The following is a 26,774-nucleotide window of genomic DNA, read 5'->3' on the forward strand; positions in this document are numbered from 1 at the left end:
TTCGACTGATCAGTGTTGCTGAACTATGAAATATTTTGGGTGTAGTGTATTTTTTGCATACAGGTATAACAGAATAGCTTTATTTTTGTTTTGTTTTGTTTTTTTATAAACTTGAGTATGAACTTATACAAAATGCAGCAAAATATTAAAAAAAATGTTTTATTGATTACAAAATGTGCTATATCAGATTTATATCTGTATCGGCAGATATCCAAATTTATGATATCGTATCAGTATCGGACATAAAAAAGTTATATGTGCCATCTCTATTCATTATAATAATAACATAGAAATGTAAATCACATGGACTTATTTTAGATCAGGGATACAGTGTGGGGATGACAAATGAACCTGACAAGCTTTTTGCAGCAGCAGCTCTCTACAGTTAAACCTTTTATCACCTTTTGTGACTAAGAGTTTTATGAGTTTGTGAGCACTCGCCTTGATTATTGTAATGCACTTTATGTCGGTATTAATCAGGTCTCAATATCACACTTACGAATGGTCCAGAATGCTGCTCTTCGTCTGCTGACAAGGACAAGCAAACATGAGCATATTACTCCTGTTTGTGCTTCTTCACATTCGTTGTCTGTCCATTTTAAATTTTATTGTTTGCTTTTAAAGTTTTAAGTGGCTTGGCTCCCACTGACTTGGCATACTTTGTACAAATACACAAAGGTCTCTCCGATGAGCTGAACAGTCACTCCTTGCTGTCCCCACATCAAAACTGGAACAAGGAAATGAGTTGTCACAACTTCAGGTTTTTAACACCTTTCAACACCTTATCTCCAGGGCACTTTAGGAGAAGTACCAGAGTTAGCTTCAAGTCAGTTTTAGCCAGCTGTTTTGTTCACTTTTTAATCTTTCTTATTTATTGTCCATTTTATTTCTAGTTTTCCATGTTTTACTGTTATATTAAACAAAAAGGAATATTAAATATGGCTTTGTATTTTATCTGTCTTTTAACTGAAAAGTAACTATGTTTTTTGTTACCTTTCTGTATATCAAGGTTCAAAGTCATTTACCCCTCCTAGAGCAAAATAAAATCTGTAGAGGATTTGTTATAATTCTTGTTTTTAATAATAATACTATCCTATTACAACTGCTACTGTTAATAAAGACAATAATGCTATAATAATAATGAAACTAGCACACATGTAAAGCAGGAGTGTGTTTATATAAATGCAGTCTGGCACGGTCAGTGATGTCTTCTGCTTACATTTTGTTTTTAATGCTGAGCCTCTCAATGCGCATGCGCCTGCCAGACAGCTACTACTCACCATGCACATGTAGAGCAATCATAACGTGCGGGGCAGGCGGAGCACACCGGAGGGACTAGCTAGTTGTTTTGCAGCTGTCAGGTTGCCTGTTTACTCTTGCCTTTATTTATATTCATGTGTTGGCCCGTGTTTGACAGCGGCTCGTAGTTCCGCTCCACAGGCGCCAGTACTGACCGGCAGTCCGGGCTCGAAGCGAGCGATGTCGGAGGAGCGCAGGGTGGCAGCCACAACAACAACAGGGCGCGCTGCTGTCCCCCTAGCATCGCAACGTCCTCCGGTCCATGTTTAACCCTGCCGGGCGACTACACCTGTCCTCGCCTCCCTACCGGTCCACTCCCGTCCCACAGTGACCTCCAGTGATGGCTGATGAGGACCCCCAGCAGCAGCAGCCGCCGCCGGAGAGCGGGGCGGGGAGCCTGCCCGGCCTACTCCCCGGGCTGCAGGGCGCTGAGGCCAGCGCTCTGCAGCTCAGGATCAAGAACTCCATCTGGTGAGGAGATGTTTACTTCACACACTGTTGTGCTGTGCATACGCACAATTTGATGCTTAAAGGGAAACTCATCACAACATTTTTAAACTGCTCTTATCATGCTTGGACGCAGTCGCATCTTCACTGCTTAAATATAATAGTAAGTAAATAATAACAACCGTAGAAGTCCAGCATGTTAAATGTTAGACACATGCACGAGCTGCAGCGTGTGCTTGTGATAAAACAGCCGGATAAACCTGGTAGAGTAGACACTGTGCAAATGGAAAAATTAAATAACTCAAATAAAGCTTAAGGAACTTGTTTTATGCTTGAGTAACTAATTACTCGACTCCTTGAATAAAGGTATTTCTTTTTACATCCCACCACCGTGTTTATTCCAGTAAAAGTAGCTATATTTAACACAGGTATCACGAGGAAAATGCTCTAGAAATAGCAAAAGTAAAATTACTCTGTATGGCTGACATAATGGTCTCTGTCAGAGCAGCACATTGTATTCTAGTGATTATTGAGTTCTTATTACTCTTACGTGTATGGCAACTTTATTATCATTTTTATTTTGCATTTATTTGTTTTACGGTGTTCATTTATCTGAAGCGCTGTCTTATATTTTAGTTTTATATGTAAAATGGGACAGAAAACAGTGTACACTTAATCAGGAATTTGAAGACTGATTCCTAATGCAAGAGAGGAAGGAGTCATATTTCCCCAATATCTTTCTCTCTTTCTGTAATATACAGTGCTGTAAAAATGATGAAGTTGAATGATGAAGCTGATTTCAATTTCACCAGCAACACTGAGACCTGCTGAATCAAGAAATCAGTACAATAGAACCTGTCTAAAAAAAGTGAAGCAAGCCTAAAGCAACACATCATGCCACAATTTAAGAAAACAATCGAAAAACAAAGTTATTGACATCTATTAGTTTGGAAAGGGCTGAAAAGCCATTTTTAAGGCTTTGTGAACCACCTTAGAGTGATTATCCACAAATGGAGAAAACTTGGAAGAGTGATAAACTTTCTTAGGAGTGGTCAGCCTACGAAAATTACTCCAAGAGCATATCAACGACTCATCCAAGAGGTCATATTAGAACCCAGAATGACATATAAAGAACCGCAGGCCTTATTTGCCTCAGTTAAGTCAGAGTTCATGATTCAACAATAAGAAAGAGACTGGGAAAAAATGGCATCCATGAAAGAGTTCAAGGGAAAAAAACACTGCTGAACAAAAAGACAAAGGCTCACATTTGCCAAAAAAAAAAACCAATCTTCATGATCCCCAAGACTTTTGGGAAAATATTCTGTGGACTGACAAGACAAAAGCTAAACTTTATTGTAAAGTTCAAGTCCTGTTACATCTGCCATAAAGTAGCATAAACACAGCATTTCATAAAAAGAACATCATACAAGGAGTCAAGTGGTGGTGGTAGTGTGATGGTCTGACTGCTTTGCTCTGGCTGGATGACTTTCTGTAATTGAAGGAACCATTAATTCTGCTCTCTACCAAAAAAATCAGTGGTACTTGGGTCAAGCAGCAGGACAACGATCCAAAACACACTAGCAAGTCCACTTCTGAATAGCTCAAAAAAACAAAATAATAAAAAATAAAGAAAAAATAATAACAAATCAAGAAGAGGCAAATCAAATTTATATTTTTAACCAGTTCTCAGTTTGAGAGTCTCTGGCAGACTGGAGCCTCTCTCAGCTGTCATACTGGTAGCCAGTTTGTCACAGCTCTAACACAGACAACCAGTCACACTCACACCTGCAGCCAATAGATTTGAATCCAGGACCTTCTTGCAGTGAGGCAACACTGCTAACCTCTAGGTTCTGCTAGTGAATCCTGAGAAAATACCAGCGCCTTTCTGTGTGGATTTTCCATGTTGTCCTTGTGCCTGTTTGGGTTCCAGCTTGCTCATTTAGAACTGTTGATTCTAAATTGGTTATGGCTCGATAAGAGGCTTAATGTGAACAGAGTAAAGGAAAAGACTTGATTTCTTGTAAGGCACGTGTTCTTTTGTGTCTGCTACTTAAGGTCCTGTTCTGACCTTTTTTTCTGAATGAACTTAAGTTCTATCATTTAAATATCAGACAGCAAGAAAATGTCAAGGAGCTGAACAACCGGAAACACAGAAGTTCAGAGTTCAAATCTCTTCAGGAAATACCTCAATAGAAACTTCACGTCACTGTGCTGCTAACAGTTTATCAATAACATGTTAGGATCCTGAACGTTTGCCCAGCTCCATACAGGTTTAACCTTTGAGAGGAGTAGAGCATAAATATTGGCATTCACCTCAGTGACCTGCTTCTGGGTGGCTCTTGGTGAAGTGATACAGTCGTAGTCTGGGTCAACAAGTTCACCTGCAACATACCGTCACTCTGTCTGCACAGGAAGTCTGGACAATCAAAGCACTGATTTTCAAAACCCCACCTTTGATGTTCATGTTAGCTTAATCGAACTCATTTTAATCTGGATTGTTTACTTGCTAATTAAATAAAGAAATTATTAAACATAAATTTCCCCTAAACTGCAGTATGTTACAGGATCTTCTCTTACTGAAATAACTGAAAATAAAGTGCTGAAATGAGTTGCTGTACACCTACCTTTACCTGACATATTTTACCTTACTAAATAAAAGCAGACACAAATCTTTTTATATAACAAAACAAATGTCATGTACTTTCTTAATTTTATAGCTTCACCAGACAACAGGACATTGACCCTTTTATCTTTTTCACTCCTAACTGCTTTGATTGTTTGCTAATACCGAGGCTCTTACAGAGGATACTGACTTATGGCTGGCTTTGTATTGTGGATGGCTTTAGCTTTAGTTGCTTTTCATTTGTTTAAAATGTGCATGTTTACATGTGTCATTGGGTTTGTTGTTACAAACATTTTTGTTTCCCCATTGTGGTTTACTTTAGCAAACTTTTTACCTTACTCACTTCCATGGTAACAGCGTAGCATGTGGCTGTGAGCCACATGTCATTGTGCACATGTTGTGTATTCATAAAAATGAGTGGGCTCGTAATAAATCATATCGAAGGCTGACCAGCCGCTCACCGGTCCAGGCCGAGAACACTGGAAATCATCCAGTTTTGGTCCATAGTCGGTCAATTGGTACATCTCTAATCTACTCTAAAACTATACTATTTAACCCTTCATCCAACAACAAATTTCATCTTTCATCTCTAATTTCATTTCTTTTTTGTTCACTGTAATCTTGCCTTTTAAAATGCTAACTGTAGCAGCTAAATTGTTAGCCGTTTCATCTGTCCATAAATTGTTAGACCACTATGTAAGCCCTTCGTCCATTCAGTTAGTAGTAGCTACTACTCTATATAACAGCTATTCATTTAATCAGATTTCATTAATTTATCCCTAATATTTTGACAATTGTTATATTTCTTCTGTTAATCGACAATTTCAAATATTTATCCTGTAACTTCTAGTAGCTAAATGATTAGCTAGAATTATTGGCTGTCCATAAATAGTGGTTTACTAATTTAAATATTCATCCACTAAATTAGAAGTTACTATTAGAGTCACTAATTTTTGATTTAATTAAACTCGGTGACCAATTTTATGTATTTATCGCTTATGTTTTTGCTGTTTCTTTTGTCCTGTTTTAGGTATTCATTACTTATTAAAGTGATAGTTTTAGCAGTTACCGTAGCTGCTAAAAGCATATAAGCTAAACAACTGACAACCTTTTGTTAATGATAATTCGATATTCTTTTCTTTTCTTTGGTTAGGACTACTTTAATTAGCTGCTTTATCTATTTATTTATTTTAAAGACTTTTGTGATTTGTTTTTTTCCTGCACCTTATCCACTAAAATTGATCCACTTTCACTGCTCCCTTGTCACATGGGGTTATCACAGCAGGTAGCTCTGCATGTTTGAGTTGACAGATGCTCTTACTGGCACAACCTCAAACTATGGAGCCACTCTGCACCATAGCCACTATGTTTAGTTTACTGTAACTGCTTCTGCTCCAACTTGTTTGTTTGAGGATTTTTAATTTTTATAAGTTGAACAAATTTTTCCATGAACCCCCCCTAACTTCTGTATAAGTACCTACTGGGGTACCTTTAGCCCTAATTAGGAATCACTGGTCTGGGGTTAGGTGTACATCTTGCTGGTTCATCAGCAACATTTGTTTGTCTTGTTTCAGTTCTTTATTTTCAAGGCTTAGGTCTTGTAGAAAGTTGCGTCAGGTGTCGTTCAGTTTATCTGCTAAGTCTGCCTCACAAACGGCTTACTGACGGTCTTTCAGCACTGGGAAATCCTCAGCCCCCTGGTAACAGTCAATTAAAGTGAACTGTTCTTGTCATGGCTTAGAGCGTCTCCTGATTCTGACCTGCCCAGCCCAAGTAATAGTCTTTAAATGTGACCTACCTTCTGCCCCACAGTCATTGACAGCATGTTGCCCTGTCTGTGGATTACACATGAAACCTGGACTTTATTCCTCAGTTTGGTTTTTCTGTCTGCAGGAGTGGACCTAAATAGGAGCGACTAATTGTGATCTTTCCCACTATCAAAGTCTGTTTGATTGTATGTTAATTTTAGCTGTAGCCTGAGCATCATTCCAGTCACTCTTGGATTTTTGTAGTGATCTTTGATAGTTTTTAGCTGCAGCTCAGCAGTGGCTGTTTATGAGCCTCAATCAAATCTTACACTTCTTCCAGATTGACCTCAGGTTAAAACCTACATCATTAAAAGTCAATCAGGAAGAGAATTTCATGCTTCCGAGGCCTGTGTGAGATGCTAAGGCAAAAAATAGAAGTGACACATGATCATGGTGGGACACAGGGAAGCAGTTACATGTGTTAATATGTTATTTTTGATTAAGTTTTTAATTTAAGTTAGGCTTTCACTAAAATTTGCCAGAACTTTGTATTGTACTGGTAACCTTTCTGTTGAATATAGAATAGGAGTATGAGAATAAAACCTGTAAACACAGAAAAATATTTGGGAAAACTGTTGATAAAAAAGATCTTCTGTCCTAAACAATGTTCATGTCCCTGTTTCTTTTTACATATGACCACATGTGTTTGTGGTGGTGGGATACATGACCTGAGAGATCCTGAGGGGAGGGTCGTCTCATACCAAACATTCCTCTGCTTTATAAATAAATATACTTCAGACACAAGTGCTCATGTTACACCGGCTTCATGCTAATTTGTACTATGTTTCTGTTTTGCAGCAAATCTGTTCAATCAAAAGTGGAAAACATTCTGGTGAGTATTCCTGACATATTTGTGATCTGCAGATAACAACTTTAAGGACATTTTTCATACTCTCTGTTCAGATATTGTCAGAAGATTATTAGTGTTCCCAATAGGTTGAGCAGAAAAAACATTCCTACCATCCATGTATAGTTTAAAAATAAAAATAGAAGATCCGTTGGTAGCAGTGTTAAGCATTAACCTCCTGAGAACCAGCCTATTCATTTATGGCTTGTGCAATGGACGTTTTTGGATGTTTTTGATCTATATATTTTGACTTATTTGAGCTACCCTAATAAGTCTTGTTGTGCTAAATAGAGGACATCCATTCCATTGCTATCTCATGCGTTTGGGTGGCCTCTTTTAGCTCCAAAGAGGAAGGAAATCAAAAAGTTCAATCGGAAGAATCTCTTTTCCTCAGTTCTCAGGAGGTTAAGGGTATATCGGAAGGCTGAAACATAGACTGTATAACAAAGATGGTTTCTTTGTCTTATAATATAGTCTGCATTGCATCTATGGGATGTGCAGTCACCTGCTAGTTAATGTGAATTAACGAACAAAGAAAATAATTTCACTACCAAAAACCAGAACACAGACTTCTTGGACAGACTTTATATTCTGTTTATAGCACAGTTAGAATATACAGTTCAGTGTCTAAAATTAGCAGAGGTGAGGCCTTGCTGACAGCTAGCAGCCACACCTCTAAGAATCCCAGTACATCCACCGCATTAGTTGCTTTGCACGCTAGCGGTGACGTCACCACAGCTTTGTTCCATGTACACCAGTGTTTAGGGCATGGGTACCTGCTGCAGTATTCTCCTGAACAATAGGTGTCTCCACTCACACAAAATTCCCACACCAGTGTGGGTATAGGAGGAGAGGAATTCAAAACTAGAAGGAAAGAAACTGGTGAGTTTTTTTTCCCCCTCCACAAAATGTAATCTTTCAAACTGTTGCTGCATCTCACATCCGCCATACGTCACTGTTCAACAGGGTGACAAGGGTAGGCATAATGGATTAACACAGTTTATAATTCAGTCCAATAACATAACCTTTTTAAGTCGTTAAAGACAAATGAACCAGAGCTGTTTCTTCTATAAACTTTAAATCTTTCCACATTTCTTTGTAGCTAGCCTCAAGTGCTCATTTTGATGTGTTGGGGTGGTTCACTTAATTTCTTGTTGATAAAACACTTTTGATTTAAGTGGGAAATTTCTATTCTAATGTGGCTGCTATGTGGTGTTCCACAAGGATCTTGTTGAAATCCCTTTTTATTTTCATTAAATTATATTCTGCAAATGTTTTTGCAGCTTAACACAGACAAGACAGTCTCTAATTATTGCTCTGGGGAGTATTTTCCCCCCGTATTAGACACACCTGGTTCCTTTCTGATCCACTGTGACCAAAATTGAGCCCAATAATCTATTCATTAGCTTTCAGTCTTTAACCTTTGATGCTCACATCAAGTCTTGGACCGGCTCTTGCTTTTTCTATTTAAGAAATATCGCTAAACTCAAGACTGTTGTCTCAAAAGTTAGATTAATCTTGTCCTGCTTAGAATATTATAATGCTCTGTTTTCTTGTCTGTTGTATTAATTGTGTCAGTTTGTCCAAAATGCTTTTGCAAGGCTTCTAACTCCTACTTGCGTTTTCTTATATTACCTCATTGTTAAAGTGTCTGCACTGGCCTCTTGTGAGGTTTAAGGATGAGTTTAAAATCTTCGTTCTTGCTTTTATGGTCTTACGAGGTGAGGCCCCCACTTATGTCATCAGTCTACTCCACCCCTATTCTCCAAACTTTACTCCCTTTCAGCTCTTGCACCCTTGCAAGAGGGTACAAGAGCAGGTAGCATCACATGTTTTAGTTTGCAGATTTTTCAAACTAGGGATCTCGTGCTTCTTAGGTGAATGTGTAAACTATTATACTATAAAAGGGTTGCACAACTACTCCCGAGGCCTACATGTTTATATATGTTTTATGCAACAATTTAGTAATCGTTTGTTTACACTGACACAGTGATCTGACTCTATAAATGCACTCTTAACAAGTCAGCATCAGCTCAGTGGATGGAGTATGAAACGGTGCGAATCAGTAAAGTGTCAGATTAATGTCTGAATATGATTTTTATTCTAGAGCCCCTTTAGCGTACATCAAAACAGGCACTATATAATTTATGCCACAATATTTGCTTTGTTGATTAATGGCCAGTCTTTTATTTTTCAGTGCAGTCTGACAGCAGTTTGTTAAACATTCACAATCCTTAAGCTCTTAAACAGAAAATATCAAACAGAAACTGAGAGTCCGAAACTGAAAACGCTGGGTTCAAAACCCACAACACCCATTATTTTTGTTGGGGGAGGGGAAATCCACATTTGGAGGTTGGAGGGGTTGGTGGTGAAGCTCACACTTCTACTATGCAGAGGGAAACAAGTTCAATACTTGGTGAGGATCAGGCATTACTATTCAATTTAATTTAATTTATAAATAAATATCTATATATCTAATATATATTATATAAATAGAAATAGAATATATGTATTTATATTTGGTACGGTAATATAAGCAAGCACTTGGTGACGGTGGGAAGGAAAAACTCCCTTTTAACAGGAAAACCTCTGGCAGAACAGGCTGGGAGTGGGACAGCCGTCTCCTATGACTGCTTGGAGGTGAGGGGAGGAAGACAGGATTTCTACTACTGGGTTGGTTATGAAAGCTTTGTCAGTTGCCGTGGTGATGTAGCTTCACTTTGTCTTAATGACACACAGCAGGTGTTTCTGACACGAATGTGCTTCCTATTGTAATACATAGTTTCCTGTTGACTGTTGTGAAAAAAGGCATCAGTTTGTATCTGTGAACATGAACAAGTAGATGCTTTTCATGATTGCTTGATGTTTTGTTATGGTCTGTTTAAGGATAAATTGGTGAGGGCTGAAATAATTTATTTATTTATAATAAATGTCTTGGTTTGCTTGGAATAGAAGAGAGAGTTATTAATTTGAAGCATTGGTTTTGGTGAAAATCAATTCCAGTGAAAGCACGCTGTTGCTGTTCTTCAGTTACTGATGTAAAATTTACAGCACGTCCTGAGAGTGATGCTAAAATCAGTCCTGCTTAGGCTAAAATGCTGCTTATAGAGCTGTAGCTAACATATTCAATTACTGAGAGATGACATAACACTTTATTAGCGAGTGATGTTTTAACTTAACAGAAGACCCCGCTGTAATGTTTCAGCTTTAAAACGTTAACTGTGCAGCTGAGGCTTGTGCTTTTTTAAGATAAACAAAACAAATCTTTATATTAAGATTGCATCTTGGGTTAGTTTGTTATTTCCACTATGTAGTCTTCTTGAACTTGTAAGTCCTGAATTGTCAAAGAGCCTCTTTTCTCCTTTGACCTGCTCCCTGGCTTAAAGAATAGCACTGCATTCTGTTAATACCTCAAATGATCTGTAACAATTCAAAAAATGTATTTATTATGCTTTTCAGCCTTTAACCTAAGCTCTTGTTTGGGATTCATGGGATGCAACAGGTCTAAGTATGAGTGACTGAAGTGTAATGTGCAGAAAAAAAAACCCCACATGCAATGTCCGCGTGTAAGTATCAGTCTCAGGAGGTTAGAGAGCTTCAGCAGAGATGAGAGGTTGATTTTGTTGCCTTCAGACTGAAACTTTAACTGTTCCCCTGAAACCAGCTGCTGGCTCAGACTGATATGTAACAGACAGAAAAGAGAGCGCTATCAGTGCCATCTGGATGCATGCAGTGGGTGGCCAGGCAGCTCAGCCATGGCTCTGTCATTGTTTCAGTGTTTACTGGAAAGACTGAAGATTTTTCTTGTTGTAAGGATGCTTTGCTTGTTCTGTTTGTTGTCTAAATCGTATTTCAATTCATGCTTAATGCAGACATTTCTATCTGTATAAAAGTGTAAGTAAGAGGAAATCAAGTATGGTTATAGGAGAGGGGTGACACGCAAAGGCTAATGGACTAATAATTAGACATACTATTGTTTTAATAATAATACAAATATTTATTCGTTCAAATAAATATTTGTTCAAAATAAACATAAAATAATATTATGATGATATTTTGAACAAATAAATATTTTCTAGTCTCACCATCTCAAACAATATTTCACATTTTTCTTTTTCTTATGTTGTAATGATTTTATGTTTTATTGATGAGTCCGGCAAAATAAGAACTACGTTATTAGATATTTTAAAATTAAAATAATGACAGAGTAGTTAGTAATGAAAAATAACAGATGAAATGTTGAACTTGTAAATAATGTCCCTTATGAACTATCCTAGTCCTGCTTTCATTAATGCATGTGCTGCAGGTGTGACCGACCTGCTTGTTTAACCATCTTTGACTTTTTGTTTCTACAGCAAGATGTCGAGAAGTTCTCAGACATCGAAAAACTCTACCTCTACCTCAAGTTGCCTTCTGGTCCGAGCAGCAGTGTCGATAAAAGGTGAGGATATACTTGTTTCTAAATGTTTTTATAGAAAACTGGACAAAGGGATAATGCTTACAAGCTTATTGAAACAAAAATGCCTCGATTAGCGTTGGTGTCATTTATCAGGCCTGAGGTGACAGTAAGCACTGCATTGTTTGTCTTCACAAACATCACTGACCCACATCTTTGTGCAGTGACCAGAGCGCCCTGTCATCGAGTCGCACGCAGCAGATGCACGCATTCACCTGGATCCGAAATCATTTAGAGGAGTACCCCGAGACCTCGCTCCCCAAGCAGGAAGTCTACGACGAATACAAGTAGGTGTAAAACAGAAAGGCGGAGTTTAGTTTCACTGCATAAACCCAGTTTTCTTGGAGAAATAAAGTCATTGTTGACGTTCACCTTTTGCATAGATAGCTGCTTCCAATGTTTGAGCCTCTTTCTCCTCCAGTTTACTGCAGGCAGAAGCATCAGTATAAATAGATGCTGCAGGCATGAGAATCACAGAGCCGCATGTGTCGGTAATATTAGAATGGAAAGTGTGAGACAGCCATTGAAATGTTCTGACGCTGTTATACAACTGTCTTTTTAACTCAGCTAGAACAAAAATACAGCGTCCTCCAGAAATATTGGCGCCTTCAGTGCAGACAGGTCAAAAGGCTTTAAACAGACCTAACGTGCTTCATGTTTTTCACAGTCAAACAAGCACATAGGACACAGTCACTGTGTAACTTTGGTGCTCCACCACTGCTCAGGTCTTTATTGGCTAGCTGTTTTAGCAGATGCAGATGTTTCTACTCAGAATAAATGATATGAAATAAAGGTCATCTGTACCTGCTTATCGAACAGCAAGATGTTAAACTTTAAGTGATTGAGTGGGGTCATATGTGCCATTGACATGTTTTATTTTTCATTAAAAAAATTCTGACTACCATGAATCTGTCTGCTTTTACAACAGGCACATCGGTCTAGCAAAGATAATCAAAAGTTGTGTCGTTTATGATCCTGAAAATATATGTATGGGTTTCTTTTGGCATCTTAGGTTATGATTTTTTTTTGTAATTTTCCACTTCTACTCATCACATTGTTCTGAAGTAAACCACGGCTAACAGACCTTAAACATGAGAGAGATTCAGACAAGCTTGCTGCTTTCAGGGTTTTGAAGACGTTGCTAGCTCAGTTACCTATATACTACATACGGTATATTACTACTATACTTGTCAAGAAAAGAAAGGCAGCTTTATGTCATGAAATAAGTTGTGTTTAATAAGTGTTTTAAATCCTTTGCTATACCTGAAAAATGGCACATGCCTTTCACCATCAGGAACATAGTCAGACACTTCCTTGGGAAGCATTTAGTCCTGATATTTCAACATCTGTGTAACTGCGAAACCTCCTCTTTGCTAAAAAAAAAAAATTAAAATCTCTTAAATTAATCCTGCAAGATTCACAGCTACAAGTAAACAAAAGGTGAACATTTTATTAATTTCAGAAGTCCAGAAAAGTCTAACAGTCCAGAAACAAAGGAGGCAACAGAATTCAAAAACCAGCAGGGAGCTCACAAAGAAGACAAACAGACAATCATTTCGTCGCTAGTTGCTAACTCGTACAGAACTTTGAACATCTATTGTGTCTATCGCACAAAAGCATACATGGCTACAGAAAGTTTTTAGCTCAGACTTGAAAGTCTGCTTGTTGGTTGGCTCAGGTCAAGGTCGGTCACGTTCACACCATAAACAAAGTGCTCTGGAGTTCATTTTGGAACCACATCGAGACCACCCCCTCCATAGGGTCTCGGTACAGTTGTTTAGGTCCCCACCCTGGTTAGTGTGTTCACATCTGCACCCAGAGACAATGACAGCCTGGCTATGATGCTGACCTGCACTGTGTTCCTAATTAAATAAAATTAATTGTATTAATTCTGTTTCTGTGTTTCAGGAGCTTCTGTGACAATCTTAACTACCACCCACTAAGTGCTGCAGACTTTGGGAAGATGATGAAAAATGTATTCCCGAACATGAAGGCGCGTCGGCTCGGCATGAGGGGAAAATCAAAATATCCTTTACTGGAAAGGAGTGTAGCAGTCTGGCCTCTGTCTCTGGTCACAGACCATCTGCTGCTGCAGTTCATAAGCTCGCTAAATATAGACGTGAAATGAAATAAAGCCCCCCTCTGCCTTCGAAGCAGAAGCATAATAATGCAGAGACCCTCAGGGGAGTCACTGTGATCTTGACCTTCACGTAACATTGTGATTTTATTTTTTATATTTTTTCTGTTTAGCTCATGACGTCTAATGGAACATCTTGGTTTATTGTCATGACCTTTACCTGCGTTATAGTCTTATTAACTTTCAGGTAAAATGGTCTGCTTAGAACTCAGCTCCTCACGTCAGTCCTTATCTACATAATCTACAAAAACTAATTCTGTGCCAATGTTTGAAAAATGTGAAATTGTTTTAAATTAGAAATTTGTCATAATGTGTTGAAAGACAGGATCCAAATGCAGACTCAAAGTCCAAACATAAAAAAACAAAACAAAAGGTGTGACTGAGACTTTAAATAAGCAGGAGGTAACAGAAGTGGGAGCAGGAGGGAAGCTAAACACAGCTGAAAACAATCAAGGTAATGTACAATGAAGTAAAACTAAATACAATACACAAAAGACCACTAACTATCAAAAGTCAACTACCAAAACAGGAAGTGAGAATTGTAAGTAGACGAGGAAATTGACAATCTTAAACTTGACATGGGGGAAAGACACTTAAGTGAGGCAAAAAGAAAACTAACAAACTGATACCAGCACCAAATTCAAGTAAGCACTAAATGCTAAAAATCTAAGATAAAATGTAAATAATTAACAAACTAAGAACCAAATATTGGATATGTAATGATATAAAATATTTTAAAGTGTATAAACTGAAAAAAAACTAGTTCAAAATCCAGGACTATAACATACTTGCGTTTAATTTATGCTTAATTTTGTTGTAGTTAGTTTTAAATTAAACTCTAAAAAGGGTGGTGGGCATTTTTTCATACATCTTGTAAAGAATTGTTTAAATTAAGGGTATTGATTAATGGCATGAAATTTTTAATTTAATATTAGACAAACTGTCTGGGAAAAAGTAATAAAACATATTAAAATAGGTCAAAAAAGACTGAGAACAAGAATAATATTCAATATGATTCCAATGGAATTATCATAAAAATTTAGAAGTTAAAAGAATAAGATGAAGTTAAATCTATACTAAAGTTTTTTAAAAAGCTTTACGATATAAATGAGTCTTAACCCCATAAAGCCTGAACTGTTGAATAATTTCCAGAAATTCTATTTTTTTTTTCAACTGAAATGTTTATGAAACCTGACAAATTTAAAAAAATAATAATAATTACTTGGATTTGTTGGACTTTGTGAGCTTCAGAAGCAAAGTATTTGCTGCTGCTATTCACAGAACCAGCTGTCAGTGTCACTTTTCACTACAAAGCCCATCCTGTTATTTATTTATTTATTTTTATGCCTCCACTCCAGCGACAGCCATGCAAGAGGCTTTAAATTTTAAGGTTATCTGGTTGTCTGCCTTATTCTTGTAAGCACCATCACTGTTAATACGCCATGAGTGGATTTGTTTAAATGTGGCTCAAACTTTCACTTGACCTCAGACTATAAACTGGTTACGATTTGGGGATTAAAGGTCACTGTGACCTTTGTTAAGTACATTTTTGACCATAATTTGTAGACTTGGCTCCTTTTATTACAACATTTTTACACACAGATGTCTAAAAAAAATAAATGCATTGTGAGTCAGGTACAGAATGGGAGATTGCAACTACAGGGTGGGCCATTTATATGGATACACCATAATAAAATGGGAATGGTTGGTGATATTAAAGTCCTGTTTGTGGCACATTAGTATATGTGAGGGGGCAAACTCCTTCTTCACACCATAGACAATTGCCTTCAGATGACCCCAAAGATAAAAGTCTAAGGGGGTCAGATCGGGAGACCTTTGGGGCCATTCAACTGGCCCACAACGACCAATCCACTTTCCAGGAAACTGTTCATCTAGGAATGCTTCAGTGCATAAAGAGGGAAACTCATCATCATGTAGCAATTTCAAATATCCAGTGGCCTTGAGGTTTCCATTGATGAAGAATGGACCCACTATCGTTGTAGCCCATATACCACACCAAACCATCACTTTTGTTGTTCCAACAGTCTTGGAGGGATCCATCCAATGTGGGTTAGTGTCAGACCAATAGCAGTGGTTTTGTTTGTTAACTTCACCATTCACATAAAAGTTTGCCTCATCACTGAACAAAATCTTCTGCGTGAACTGAGGGTCCTGTTCAAATTTTTGTTTTGGCCATTCTGCAAATTCTGTGCGCCGATCTGGGTTATCCTCGTTGAGATGCTGCAGTAGCTGGAGTTTGTAAGGGTGCCATTTGTGAGTAGCTAATATCTGCTGAAGGGATGTTCGACTAATGCCACTCTCCAGTGACATGCGGCGAGTGCTACGCTGTGGGCTCTTGCTGAATGAAGCTAGGACAGCCACTGATGTTTCTTCATTAGTGACAGTTTTCTTGTGTCCACATTTTGGCAAATCCAACACTGAACCAGTTTCATGAAACTTAGCAAGCAGTTTGCTAACTGTAGCATGGGAGATGGGTGGTCTCGTAGGGTGTCTTGCATTGAAATCTGCTGCAATGACCCGGTTACTGCGTTCACCAGATATCAACACACTTTCGATCCGCTCCTCACGTGTTAACCTCTTCGACATGTCAATGGCTGTAAACAAAGAGAAACTTGTAAATAACTCATGAAAGAATAAAGTTACGTTGAAACCAAGCACACCATTGTTTTTCTTGTGACATTACCAATAAGTTTGATGTGTCACATGGCCCTCTTCCTATTGAAAAAAACAAAGGCGGTATCCAAGATGGCCGACTTCTAAATGGCCACCATGGTCACCACCCATCTTGAGGAGTTTGCCCCCTCACATATACTAATGTGCCACAAACAGGACTTTAATATCACCAACCATTCCCATTTTATTACGGTGTATAAATGGCCCACCCTGTATTGTTCATCTTTGTTTGAATTGGTGACACTGATGCTTGGTTCCCACATACAGTATTTAATTTCTTGACTACAATTATTACCTGACTGGACAAACATGAATGTAACGTGTAACTTCGCTGACTGTTGGAGGTGTACGATGGCATACCAATAATTCTAGTTATTTGTTCTAGTAACAGTCGGCAAAGCTTTCATCTACAATTAAACAAAGCCTGAGTGTAGCATGAGACAAAGTCATCAAAGAGTGTTACTTAAAAGTATAAATCAAGCTTCATCAGAACTGAATCTTTAACAAAAAAACATCTTTGAAGTGTGTACACACTCTGTCCCAGCCAGTGAATACTATAAATACTTTTTTCTGCTGTTTTGCACTGGTCTACTCATCATATATTATCATCGTTTAGAGTAGCAGAGCCAAATGCAGGTTGCTGCAGGCAGAGGATTCAAACAAAAAGTAAGCTCTTTATTTCCAAAAGAAGCATAATCCAAGGAGAAAATCCAGAAAACATAGGGATCAAGAAACAAGAGAACTTGCAAAGCAACAAAGAACAAAGGAAAGACACTCAGAGGGTAATTAGGGGAAGTGAAAACAGGAAGGTGACAAGAAAAGGCTGAAAGTAATTGGGATTAATTAACAAAGTAAAACAGGAAATAACTGAACACACAGACAGGATACAGAAAAGCTGTGGCCCAACCAAAACACCAGGTCCCTGTACTGCAAAGCCAAATCAACATACCCAAAGTATCCGTTATCTGGATTCGCTTTACCCAACATCGAAAATCAGGACGAGTGGTCGGGCAAAGGTGGTGATCAACCCAGGCTTTGTCAGTCTACCTTGATAAAGGTAGATTGGAAGGAGGTAGAGCGGGTCATATACTAAGCAGAAGGCTGGTAGTTTGCATCTCCAAAGACAGTGCTTGTGTGAACGAGGCAAGTTATATAGAGTGCTCAGTAAGAGTAGAAAAGCTCTATGTAAGGACTTGTAAAGACAAAAGTGTGTCACTGGCAGCATTGAACCAATAACAAATATGAAGTGAACTGGGAACAAAGTGACCAATCCTACACAGGGATATGAAAAGGTTAAGAACATGATACAGAATCAAATCAAAGTGGGGGGGGGGAAGCTGCCATATTAATAACATTGAACCTGTTTAAAGGCTGGAAGGACAGTTGGCAGAAATGCTGACTGTAGAAAGTAAAAGGCTTATCATTATCACAGCTCTATCATTAAGATACACGAGAATCTGAAAAATTATAATCATGTACCTGTTTTAGGATCATGTATTAACTCTTATAGAACAATAAAAAAGTGGAGTGACTTATTTTGCAGCTGACAGGGAAAAAAATTGGGAGTAAAGAAGCGGCTAAGGTTCTATATTTTTAATAAAACAAAAACTTCCGGCCCTCCTACTCCCCGTACACAGAGGTCCAGATGATCTTATAATGCGTTTGTAACACTGCAGTCGTGGTGATTCCACACCCTTTGATCTCTAATCGGGTATATAACCTCATTAACTGCCGGTTAGGGCTGCGCCAAATGTTACTATAGTGATATGTCCCATTAAAAAGATCCACCTTGGATTTGGCTGGAGAAGCCAAAATCCTGCTTTGTAGTACGGGACTTTGGAACAAAATGAAAAGGAAAACAATAACAACAAGACTTAACAAGAACAGATAAAAAGTAACTCCAATAAGATAACTCAGTAATACTAATGTAAGGCTCAGGTAACACAAAAGATAAATATGGAAATTTGGATGCAGTTTACGAATGAGAATTGGCGCTGCCAGTTTTCTGTTATGACATGGCGTATTGAGCTGCTAATACTACACAGGCTGTGTTTTATTCAGGGTTTCCTCTGTATAGTTGTCATATGTATTCTTCGGAGATCCTTTGAGATTTTTTATCTTAACACTGACTCACATACTGCTATAGTGGCCTAAGGAAGAGACCATTTGTTCAGATGCCGTCTTTACCAACTCTGGACCTCCATAAAACAGGAGATGGAGTAAGCACATTTATTTACACTTATTTTCATATTGATATTAATATTATGTCTTTGGAATATGGCTTTTTTTCCATATATATGTGTCTATATATGAAACTAAATGTCAATTGTTTGCAGCCCCAGTGTGATGTGCTCGACTCCCCGGGCCAGCTGAGCAGTATTAAGGAAGAGGTGCGGTTTGCAGCCTGTGATCTTGTGTGTGAGTGGGCTCAAAAGGTGCTCAAACGCCAGTTTGATGCTGTGGAGGACCTGGCTCGCTTCCTAATCGACAGCCATTACATCAGCAACAAGTCTTTGGCAGCTCTCACCATAATGACCGGCACAGCAGCAGGTAGGACACTTGACAACTTGATGTTCCCAGAGTGCAGAACATAAAGGTCAAGAGTGACTTCTGGTGGCAGCTCGCTGTTAACGCACCTATGGCTTTATCCGTCTATTGAAGTTCTGTCTCTACACCAGATTAATGTTGTTCTTGGACTCTTATGCTCTGGAACATCAAGCAGTCTAACTTGCGAACCTTGCAATAAATCTTTACAGCGATTATAATCTTCAGTTTTACTTTAAAATAAATTAGAGAACTTTTTGTTCAACTGTGTGATCATTTCAGAAAAAAACATGTTTGTGTTTGTTAAATACTCAATTTACAGTAAAACTACTTAAAATAGGTTTTCTTTATAAACCAGAAGCAGTATATAAAACTCATGGGCGATCATTTTTGCCCTGAAGCTTGCATACCAGTGACAAGCTCAAGAAGACAGATTCAGAGGTGTCTCGGGATTTCAGGCTTCCCACTTCAAATGGAGCGTAGCACAATATGCATTTTCCACAGAAGTGTGCAAAGATCTAAGCTGTTCAATATATAATATATTACTTAAACATGTAATTTTGATGAAGAGCACTTTGTGATTGAATCAATGCAAAGAAAAAGAACAAAATAATAATGTCTCTGAATTGTCACATCATTTTAACATAAACTGAACAGCTACCTTCGGCTGCTCCTTTATTCACTAGGGCTCACTTCAGCAGGTAGTTCTGCATTTTTATTTTGGTAGATCAGCTTTTCACTTGTTAGGCTTATTAAACCACTACACAATATATTTGTATACCTCATAAACTGGAAGGTTCAGTGTTGAGATTTAAGTAAAAATAATTGTTTAACAAAGAACCAACAAGAAGCTCCCAGACACTGAAATGTACAGTGAGGATGCAAAGGAAACATGTGGGATATAAGCATAACTGAGCCAAGAGAACAGCAGGAATCTCTACTGCTGTTCTCTTGCTGTAATGTGCGATGGTTGAAATAAAGGCCCATCATCTCCTGTTAATTTACCCTGAGATTGCACAGTTCTTTGATTCTGTGATTTAATCCCATGTACAAAGGCAGGTGGAGAGGCAGACTGCCAGGTTTTAAGAATAAGTTTCTTGGCAACCCTTCCTAGATGCAGAGCAATGTGGATGTCAGGTGGGAGCTCAAGGGGGACTTTTCTTTTGTTAGTCCTTGTTTTTCATTTTAATGAGCTATTGACTTTTTTGTGTGATGATATCAGGGTTGCACAGGAAAGGGACCCAAATGCACACTGCTAAGTCAAACCTGAGAAACGTAAAACAACCTTTTATTAAGGCAAAACACAAAGTACACATACGGAAAAGTTAAATAAGTGAATAAATCCAAACAGAAATACAGTAAACACATAAGCAAGTATGACTCAACAAAGAATTAAGGCAACCTTTTCAGGTTTTAAATAGACACGTGAAGTAATCAGGGGGCTGGGAAACGCCAGGGTAACAAGACATAGCTGAAGCTAATTAAGACAAAGGAAGTAAAAGTGATGGGAAAGCACAAATGAAACAGGAAGCTACTAAAAGGGGAATCACAAAACAAAGACAAAGCCTTAACAAGATGCAAGAACACACTACAAAGACCAAATTAAAGTAAAAATACGAGGAATCCGATTTATAATAACCTAAACCCAAAAGAAAACCAGAATACGAAACTAAAGAACAAAAGACTAGAAACAGAGTTAGTCAGATGGATAATAATGAAAATAATGATGATGATAATAATAATAATAGAATGCAGGAGTGAATGTGAGTGCGAATGGTTGTCTGTCCCTGTGTGTTGGCCCTGCGACAGACTGGCAGCCTGTCCAGGGTGTACCCCGCCTCTCGCCCTATGACAGCTGGGATAGGCTCCAGCGCCCTGAAAAGGATAAGCGGAAGCGAATGGATGAATGGAATAATAATAATAATAATAATAATAATAATAATGCATTTTATTTATAGGTGCCTTTAAAGACCCTCAAGGTCACCTTACAATATTACAAAAAATAAGTAAATAAATAAAAACACAAGGTAAACATGGAAAAAACAAGCATGAAAGTATAAAAGCTAAACAAGGTAAAAATCATGATGCAATTTTGAATAGAGTTTTGAATAGTTCGGAGTGAGTGAAGGACAAAGGCGGTTATTGAAAGATGAAAACAGGAAGACCGAGTGATATTATTTATGTGTTGTGAAGGAAAGAGTGCTGTCGAGTATGACATCAAGACTCTTAACCTGAGGGGAAGGTGTGACAACAGAGTTATCAATGGATAATGAAAGACATCTGGTTTAAAGTTTTGATTTGGTGCCTATTAAAATAAATTCAGTTTTAGTGCCATTAAGTTTAAGAAAGTTGTGAGCAAACCAGACCTTGATTTCACTTAAACAATCAGAAATAGATATGGGTGGGAGAGTAGCTGTGGATTTGGAGAGCTGTAGTAGAGCTGAGTGTAATCTGCACAGCAGTGAAATTGGATGTTATATTTCTTGAAAATAAGAAAAAAACGGAAACAAGAAAATATGAACATTTCACTTGCACTGACAGAAACTTAAATACAAAATACAACAACTAAAAGCTGTGAATCCAAATGCTCAACACAGAGTGACTAACAACCTGATACACAATACAGAAACCCACAAATACTAAGGAGTAAGAGAAATAGGTGCATCTACTAAAAGTCTCAGATGAGTTTGAATCTCAGTGATCTTGAACTCAAAGTCAAGGTCAGGGGTCAACTTTCCTGAAAATCACCTTGGATTTTCAAAATTATACCATTGGTACATCCACTAGGAGGCTGGGGTAGCGCTGGTGGCTGCCAGGTTTTAATAATAAGGAATTCCCTTTTGAAACCAGTAGAATTACATCTGAATATATCAGGGAACATGCTGCAAAACACTCTGCTACCTCAAATGTAATTGTTTTTGCAATAACTGAAGATGTACAGTACTAAGTTCCCCTGCATAGTGTTATATATTCTTTTTGTAGGAGCATTTGATGTATACTGAATACAAATTTCTTTTGATTTTCTTCAGAGGTGAAAGGTTCACAGACCGTCTCAGCCTTCGCCCCGGCTGCAGACGCTCACTCCTTCCAGCCTCATGTGACCATGCTGTCCTCTCCGTCTGTTGACGCAAAGCAGCAGCTCCAGAGGAAGATCCAGAGAAAGCAACAGGAACAAAAGCTGACATCTCCTCTACCCGGAGAGGGACAGATTAGGAAGGCAGACGACGGTGTGTCTTGTGGTAGTCCCACCCCTCCGTCGCCTCAACCAACTATAGGCATCGTGGTTGCTGCCGTGCCAAGCCCGATCACGGTGAGAGAGAGAGCTGGATCACACCATCATGTGTCATTTCTTTCCCCACTGAAGGAAAGATTAACTGCACGTCATGAATGTTTAGAACATAATGAACCCACATTAGATAAAAAATATACCCTTTTCTAATCTATTAATTAGCTACAACACGTTGCTGCAGTTACTGTTGATTTACATTCTTATAGATCACTGAATTTTCTTTTCATCAATATAATAGTCAAACTTTCATTTATCTGAGGTCACATCACATTTCTGATCTTATTATTTTGTGTAGTCTGAAGAAGAGATAAGCCAGAAATGATAGTCCACAGAATTCATCAGTAGATATTCCAACACATTTTTGTATCCCTTTTAATGTCACCAAGGCTGCTTTATATATTTAATGCAATATAAAATCAAACACTTGGGATTAAATAGTTGTTTTTACCAATAAACAAAATATCTACAACATAACTGCATGGATAGCTGTAATTCCAGCTGTTTCTTAAGTGGACTGAAGTGGCAATGTAAAACAAAATAACCATAGTTAAAATCAAAAAGGTGTCAAAACTATCAAAAACAGTAACACCAAGGAGAAAAGTAATAAGGCACAAGGTGAACTCGTCAGGCAATGACAGGGGAGAAGACAACAAACATGCGAGGTAAAAACACAGTAAAAATATCCGTTGAAATAAAGCCTGAAGTAAAAAGAGACGAAGGATATATTCATACAGACGTGCAGGGAGTCCGAAAAGGAATCATTAAAAAAAATGGTACCATAAAGCCCCCTCTATCTCTCTCTGTCAAAGACAGGATCTAAACTTTGATTTCATGATTCCTCTTTTTTCCCCCTGCAGGTTCAGAGGAGTAGGCCGCTGATGTCCCCGAGTCCAGTGGGAACAGTGGAGAGCAAAGTACTGCCCATTAACATCCAGATGGTGACCCAGCCAGTTCAGGGAGTGAAGCAGAGCCCCAAACACCCCCAAAATATTCTGTCCAATCCAGCGGGGGAGCGCGCAGCTCGGCAGCGCTACGCTCAAATCCTCCCTAAACCTTCAGCCACCACTGCCATCGCTTTGCGCTCGCCCTCCACCATGATCATCGCTAACAGCCCCATTAAGACTGTTGTAACGCCATGTCATGTCAGCCCAGTCAGTCTGGTCAAAATGGCAGCCATATCGCTCGCACCCAACAGCAGTGAAACTGCCACATCCTTCACAAACGTGCTGCGGCCGGCATCTGCAGACATCAACTTTAAAGCTACAGAAGACGCCAGCTCCAGTCAGAGCGCGAGGAGTTCCTCAACGGTCCCCATTTTGGCCCCGGTGGCCAGGCAAGGGCAGACTTCTAACACTCCAAGCATCGATGTTGAAATGGAAGTTGAAGCTATACATGAAAGCAGCCAAATGCAAAATTTGGGCAGTCAAGTTTTGCCACAAGTGGCAATGACCAATAGAGTCAAAGGGGCTGTACAGAGGGCCGCCAGTGTGCCCATACCGCAAACTAGAGGCTTCTTGGGTCTCGAGGAAACGTCCAGCAATAAATGCAGCAGAGAGTCCTCCTCAAGCACTAATACTGTGGCCACAGGCGACAGTGGCAATAATAGCGCTAAAAATACAAGCACTTTGCACTTAAATCCCTCCACTCAGAATACCAGCACCGTGTCTCTACTGAACACCAGCAGAACATCTTCATGTGGGGAAAACAACCAAACAAAGCAAGGCTTCTTGTCCACTAAGAGCCTCAGAAAACGTTCAGGGCTCAGTCCAGACCTTTCACCAATCAAAAGGGTTTTTATACCCCAGCAGCCAGTAGAGGGTGCTGCTGGTCCAGGGTATGGTATCAGAAACATGACGGGTAATGTATCCAGGCCAGGCGCTCCAGCTAGACCTGAAAGTGCACCAGCCACCAGGGAAGTAGAAGTGAAAATGACCACTCAAGTCCACGCACTTGGCACTTCTCCTTCTTTCAGAGCGAGTGGCTTTTACTCTGTTGCCAAAACACATAGTTCATTGCAGAGGAAAAACATTTCTGCCGTTATGGAAACTGGCACTTCAGTCAGTCACGCATTAATACAGCAACATCAGGGGCACGCAGCAGTTGACGCACATGCTGTGCCCGATAATCCCAGTTTTCCAAAGCATTCAGGTGTGGCTTCAAACTCAAGCCTGGAAGGAGTCCGGCAGCAGCCCTGCTCTCAGTCCAGTCCTGCTACTGAAACCTTAGAGTTTTTGAATCACGCTTCATCATCCGGTCAACTGCCCATGCAGACAGACATGACAGATTACTTTTGCTTTGATGATGATGTGACTCAGGACAGCATAGTGGAGGAGTTGGTGCAGATGGAGGAGCAGATGAAACTTAATAACCTGCAGCAGTTTGGAGATTCTGTCACGCTGCAGGGCCAGCAGGTTGCGATGCCAAACAACATGACGTCCGCTAATAAGAACATGGCTTTCTATCATGCTGCGAACAACAACAGTAACCCAATCCAAACAATTCAAACGCCGACACCTACACCCATGTCGGAAATGATGGGAGGAGCCCAGGGACTGACAGGAGAAAGCCCCTGCTCCCACATCGCCTCCACGACCCCGGTGGACAGCTCGCTCGGAAGCAGTCGCCACACCCCGGTTGGGACGCCACACTCCAACTGCAGCAGCAATGTTCCTCCCAGTCCAGTAGAGTGCAGAAACCCGTTCGCGTTCACACCCATTAACTCCAGCATCACTGGTTTCCATGACGGCAGCACCATCTCCAGCAGCCCCGTGAAACCGATGCAGAGACCGATGGCCACCCATCCAGACAAGACCAGGCTGGAGTGGATGAATAACAGTTACAATAGCAGCGGCGGGACCACCAGCAGATCCAACAGCGGAATGGAAATCCTGCCCGGCTATCACAGCCTGATAGACGACCATTTTCAAAAACCTCACGCCTTCGCCGTTCCTCACGCGCGGCACCACGACAGCCATTTCGGCCGCTTGACTCCCATCTCGCCCGTGCAGCAGCAGGTAGCGAGCATGGCCAAACAGGAGGGTTTTGCAGTGCCTGCCCCTCTGGATAATAAAACTGCCAACACATCTGCTGCAAATTTTAGGTGTCGCAGCGTGAGTCCCGCTGTACATCAGAGGAACTTCAGCGGCACAGGAGCAGGAGCCAACCTTTCCAATGCCTCCCGATCGGTAGTGTCTCCCTTTAATTCTCCTGTGACGGCTGAGGTGTTGAACATCTTCGCAAACAGGCAGACAAACCTCGGCGTGAACAGCATGGCCCAGAGGAGCCGCTCTGTGCCGCTCAACATCATGATGCAAAGCGAGGCCCCGCCCACACCGGGCCAGCAGTGCAGCATCAAAAGCATCGCCAGCGTCCTCCTGAGCAAGCTAGACGGAGATCACGAGAATAGTGTGCGGGGTGTGGGAATCAATAATTTACTTCCCACCTACACCGCTCGTATGAACCTGACCCAGATCCTCGAATCCAACTCCAGCCTCTCCTGCACTGACAGCCTGATGACCTCCGACTCCAGCAGTACCTGCAACCTGCAGAGGCCCAATTACCTCATGGAAAACTCTATCGGTGAACAAATGATTCTCTCGGCAGGTCAAGGCCAAATACAAGCAGCCGGTGGAGAGCAGCATCAGCAGCAGTCCATCATGTCAGCTTTGAACTCACAGCAGCAGCAACACCAGCAGTTAGACTTCAGCACCTCTCAAGACCTCCTCGCTGCTGGCAATCAGCTCATGGAACAGGTGTCAGAGCTAACAGCAGGCGGGGCCGATTTCCCCGGTGAAATCAGAATGACATCGGAGCTTCCCAGTAGCATCAGTGACCTTAACGCATTGGACACAAACCTGCTGTTCGACCCCAGCCAGCAGCAAGGCCAGTATCAGCACGCCGCCCCAGAGGAGCTGGTGGACGATTCGCTGTTTCAGCAAATCACCAGCGAAGCGGCTCATTCAGGTGGTCTCGACTGGTTGGAGAGCAAAGATCACCCAACTGTTGGGCTGATGGGCTGAGAGCAGAGCTTTTTATAGTAATGTTGAACATGTTAATCTGCGGTTGATGTTTGTTTTATTTATTTTCAGGCATTTATAATGCAACACTGGATACAATGAGGTCTGTCCAGATTAAGTGCCAGGCTAAAAACTGAGCTAATGCTGCAACACTCACTGAAAATGCTGGTCATTTCCCTTTAATGAGAGAATATTGCCTCACTTTGTTTGATCAAGAGAATTGTCAACAAGAAAACACACACAGAAAAAAGCTAGTTTTCAAACAGCTAATTTTATTGAACAGTCAGATCAATAACAGAGCCGTGGATCAGTGTGAATAAACCTTATGCAACGCTACTTATTTCTGTCACCGTGTATGAACTGCAGGCTAAATTAGGTGCAAAAAAACTAATGATATTTAATCCTAAACTAACAATATGTGTTTGTTGTGTAGCTTTACTTAAAGAAAAAAAGCGCTTAAAAGGTTTTGAATTTAACATTAAGATATGTGACGTGTACACACATACATTAAATTATTATGTATTCACAAATACACAGAATCAAATTCATCCATGTAAATCCATATAATGTACTCATAATCTTAATATATAAATATACCAATATAAATATATGTA

The 26,774-nt window shown here is 39.8% G+C and overlaps 1 protein-coding gene across 1 annotated transcript; it reads left to right on the forward strand.

Moving 5' to 3' along the window:
* The first annotated feature begins 1,410 nt into the window (after window positions 1–1,410).
* Window positions 1,411–26,713, forward strand: LOC113023042 (DNA-binding protein RFX7). Its single transcript, XM_026169103.2, has 9 exons — window positions 1,411–1,770; window positions 6,976–7,009; window positions 11,380–11,465; window positions 11,645–11,767; window positions 13,389–13,505; window positions 18,446–18,530; window positions 18,648–18,861; window positions 21,885–22,165; window positions 23,002–26,713. Exons 1-9 carry the CDS (start codon window positions 1,640–1,642, stop codon window positions 26,161–26,163), a joined length of 4,233 nt encoding a protein of 1,410 aa, XP_026024888.2. The 5' UTR covers window positions 1,411–1,639; the 3' UTR covers window positions 26,164–26,713.
* The last annotated feature ends 61 nt before the right edge of the window (window positions 26,714–26,774 follow it).

Source organism: Astatotilapia calliptera, chromosome 1 (assembly GCF_964374335.1).
Source record: "Astatotilapia calliptera chromosome 1, fAstCal68.1, whole genome shotgun sequence".
In the NCBI taxonomy this organism is placed as follows: Eukaryota; Metazoa; Chordata; class Actinopteri; order Cichliformes; family Cichlidae; genus Astatotilapia; species Astatotilapia calliptera.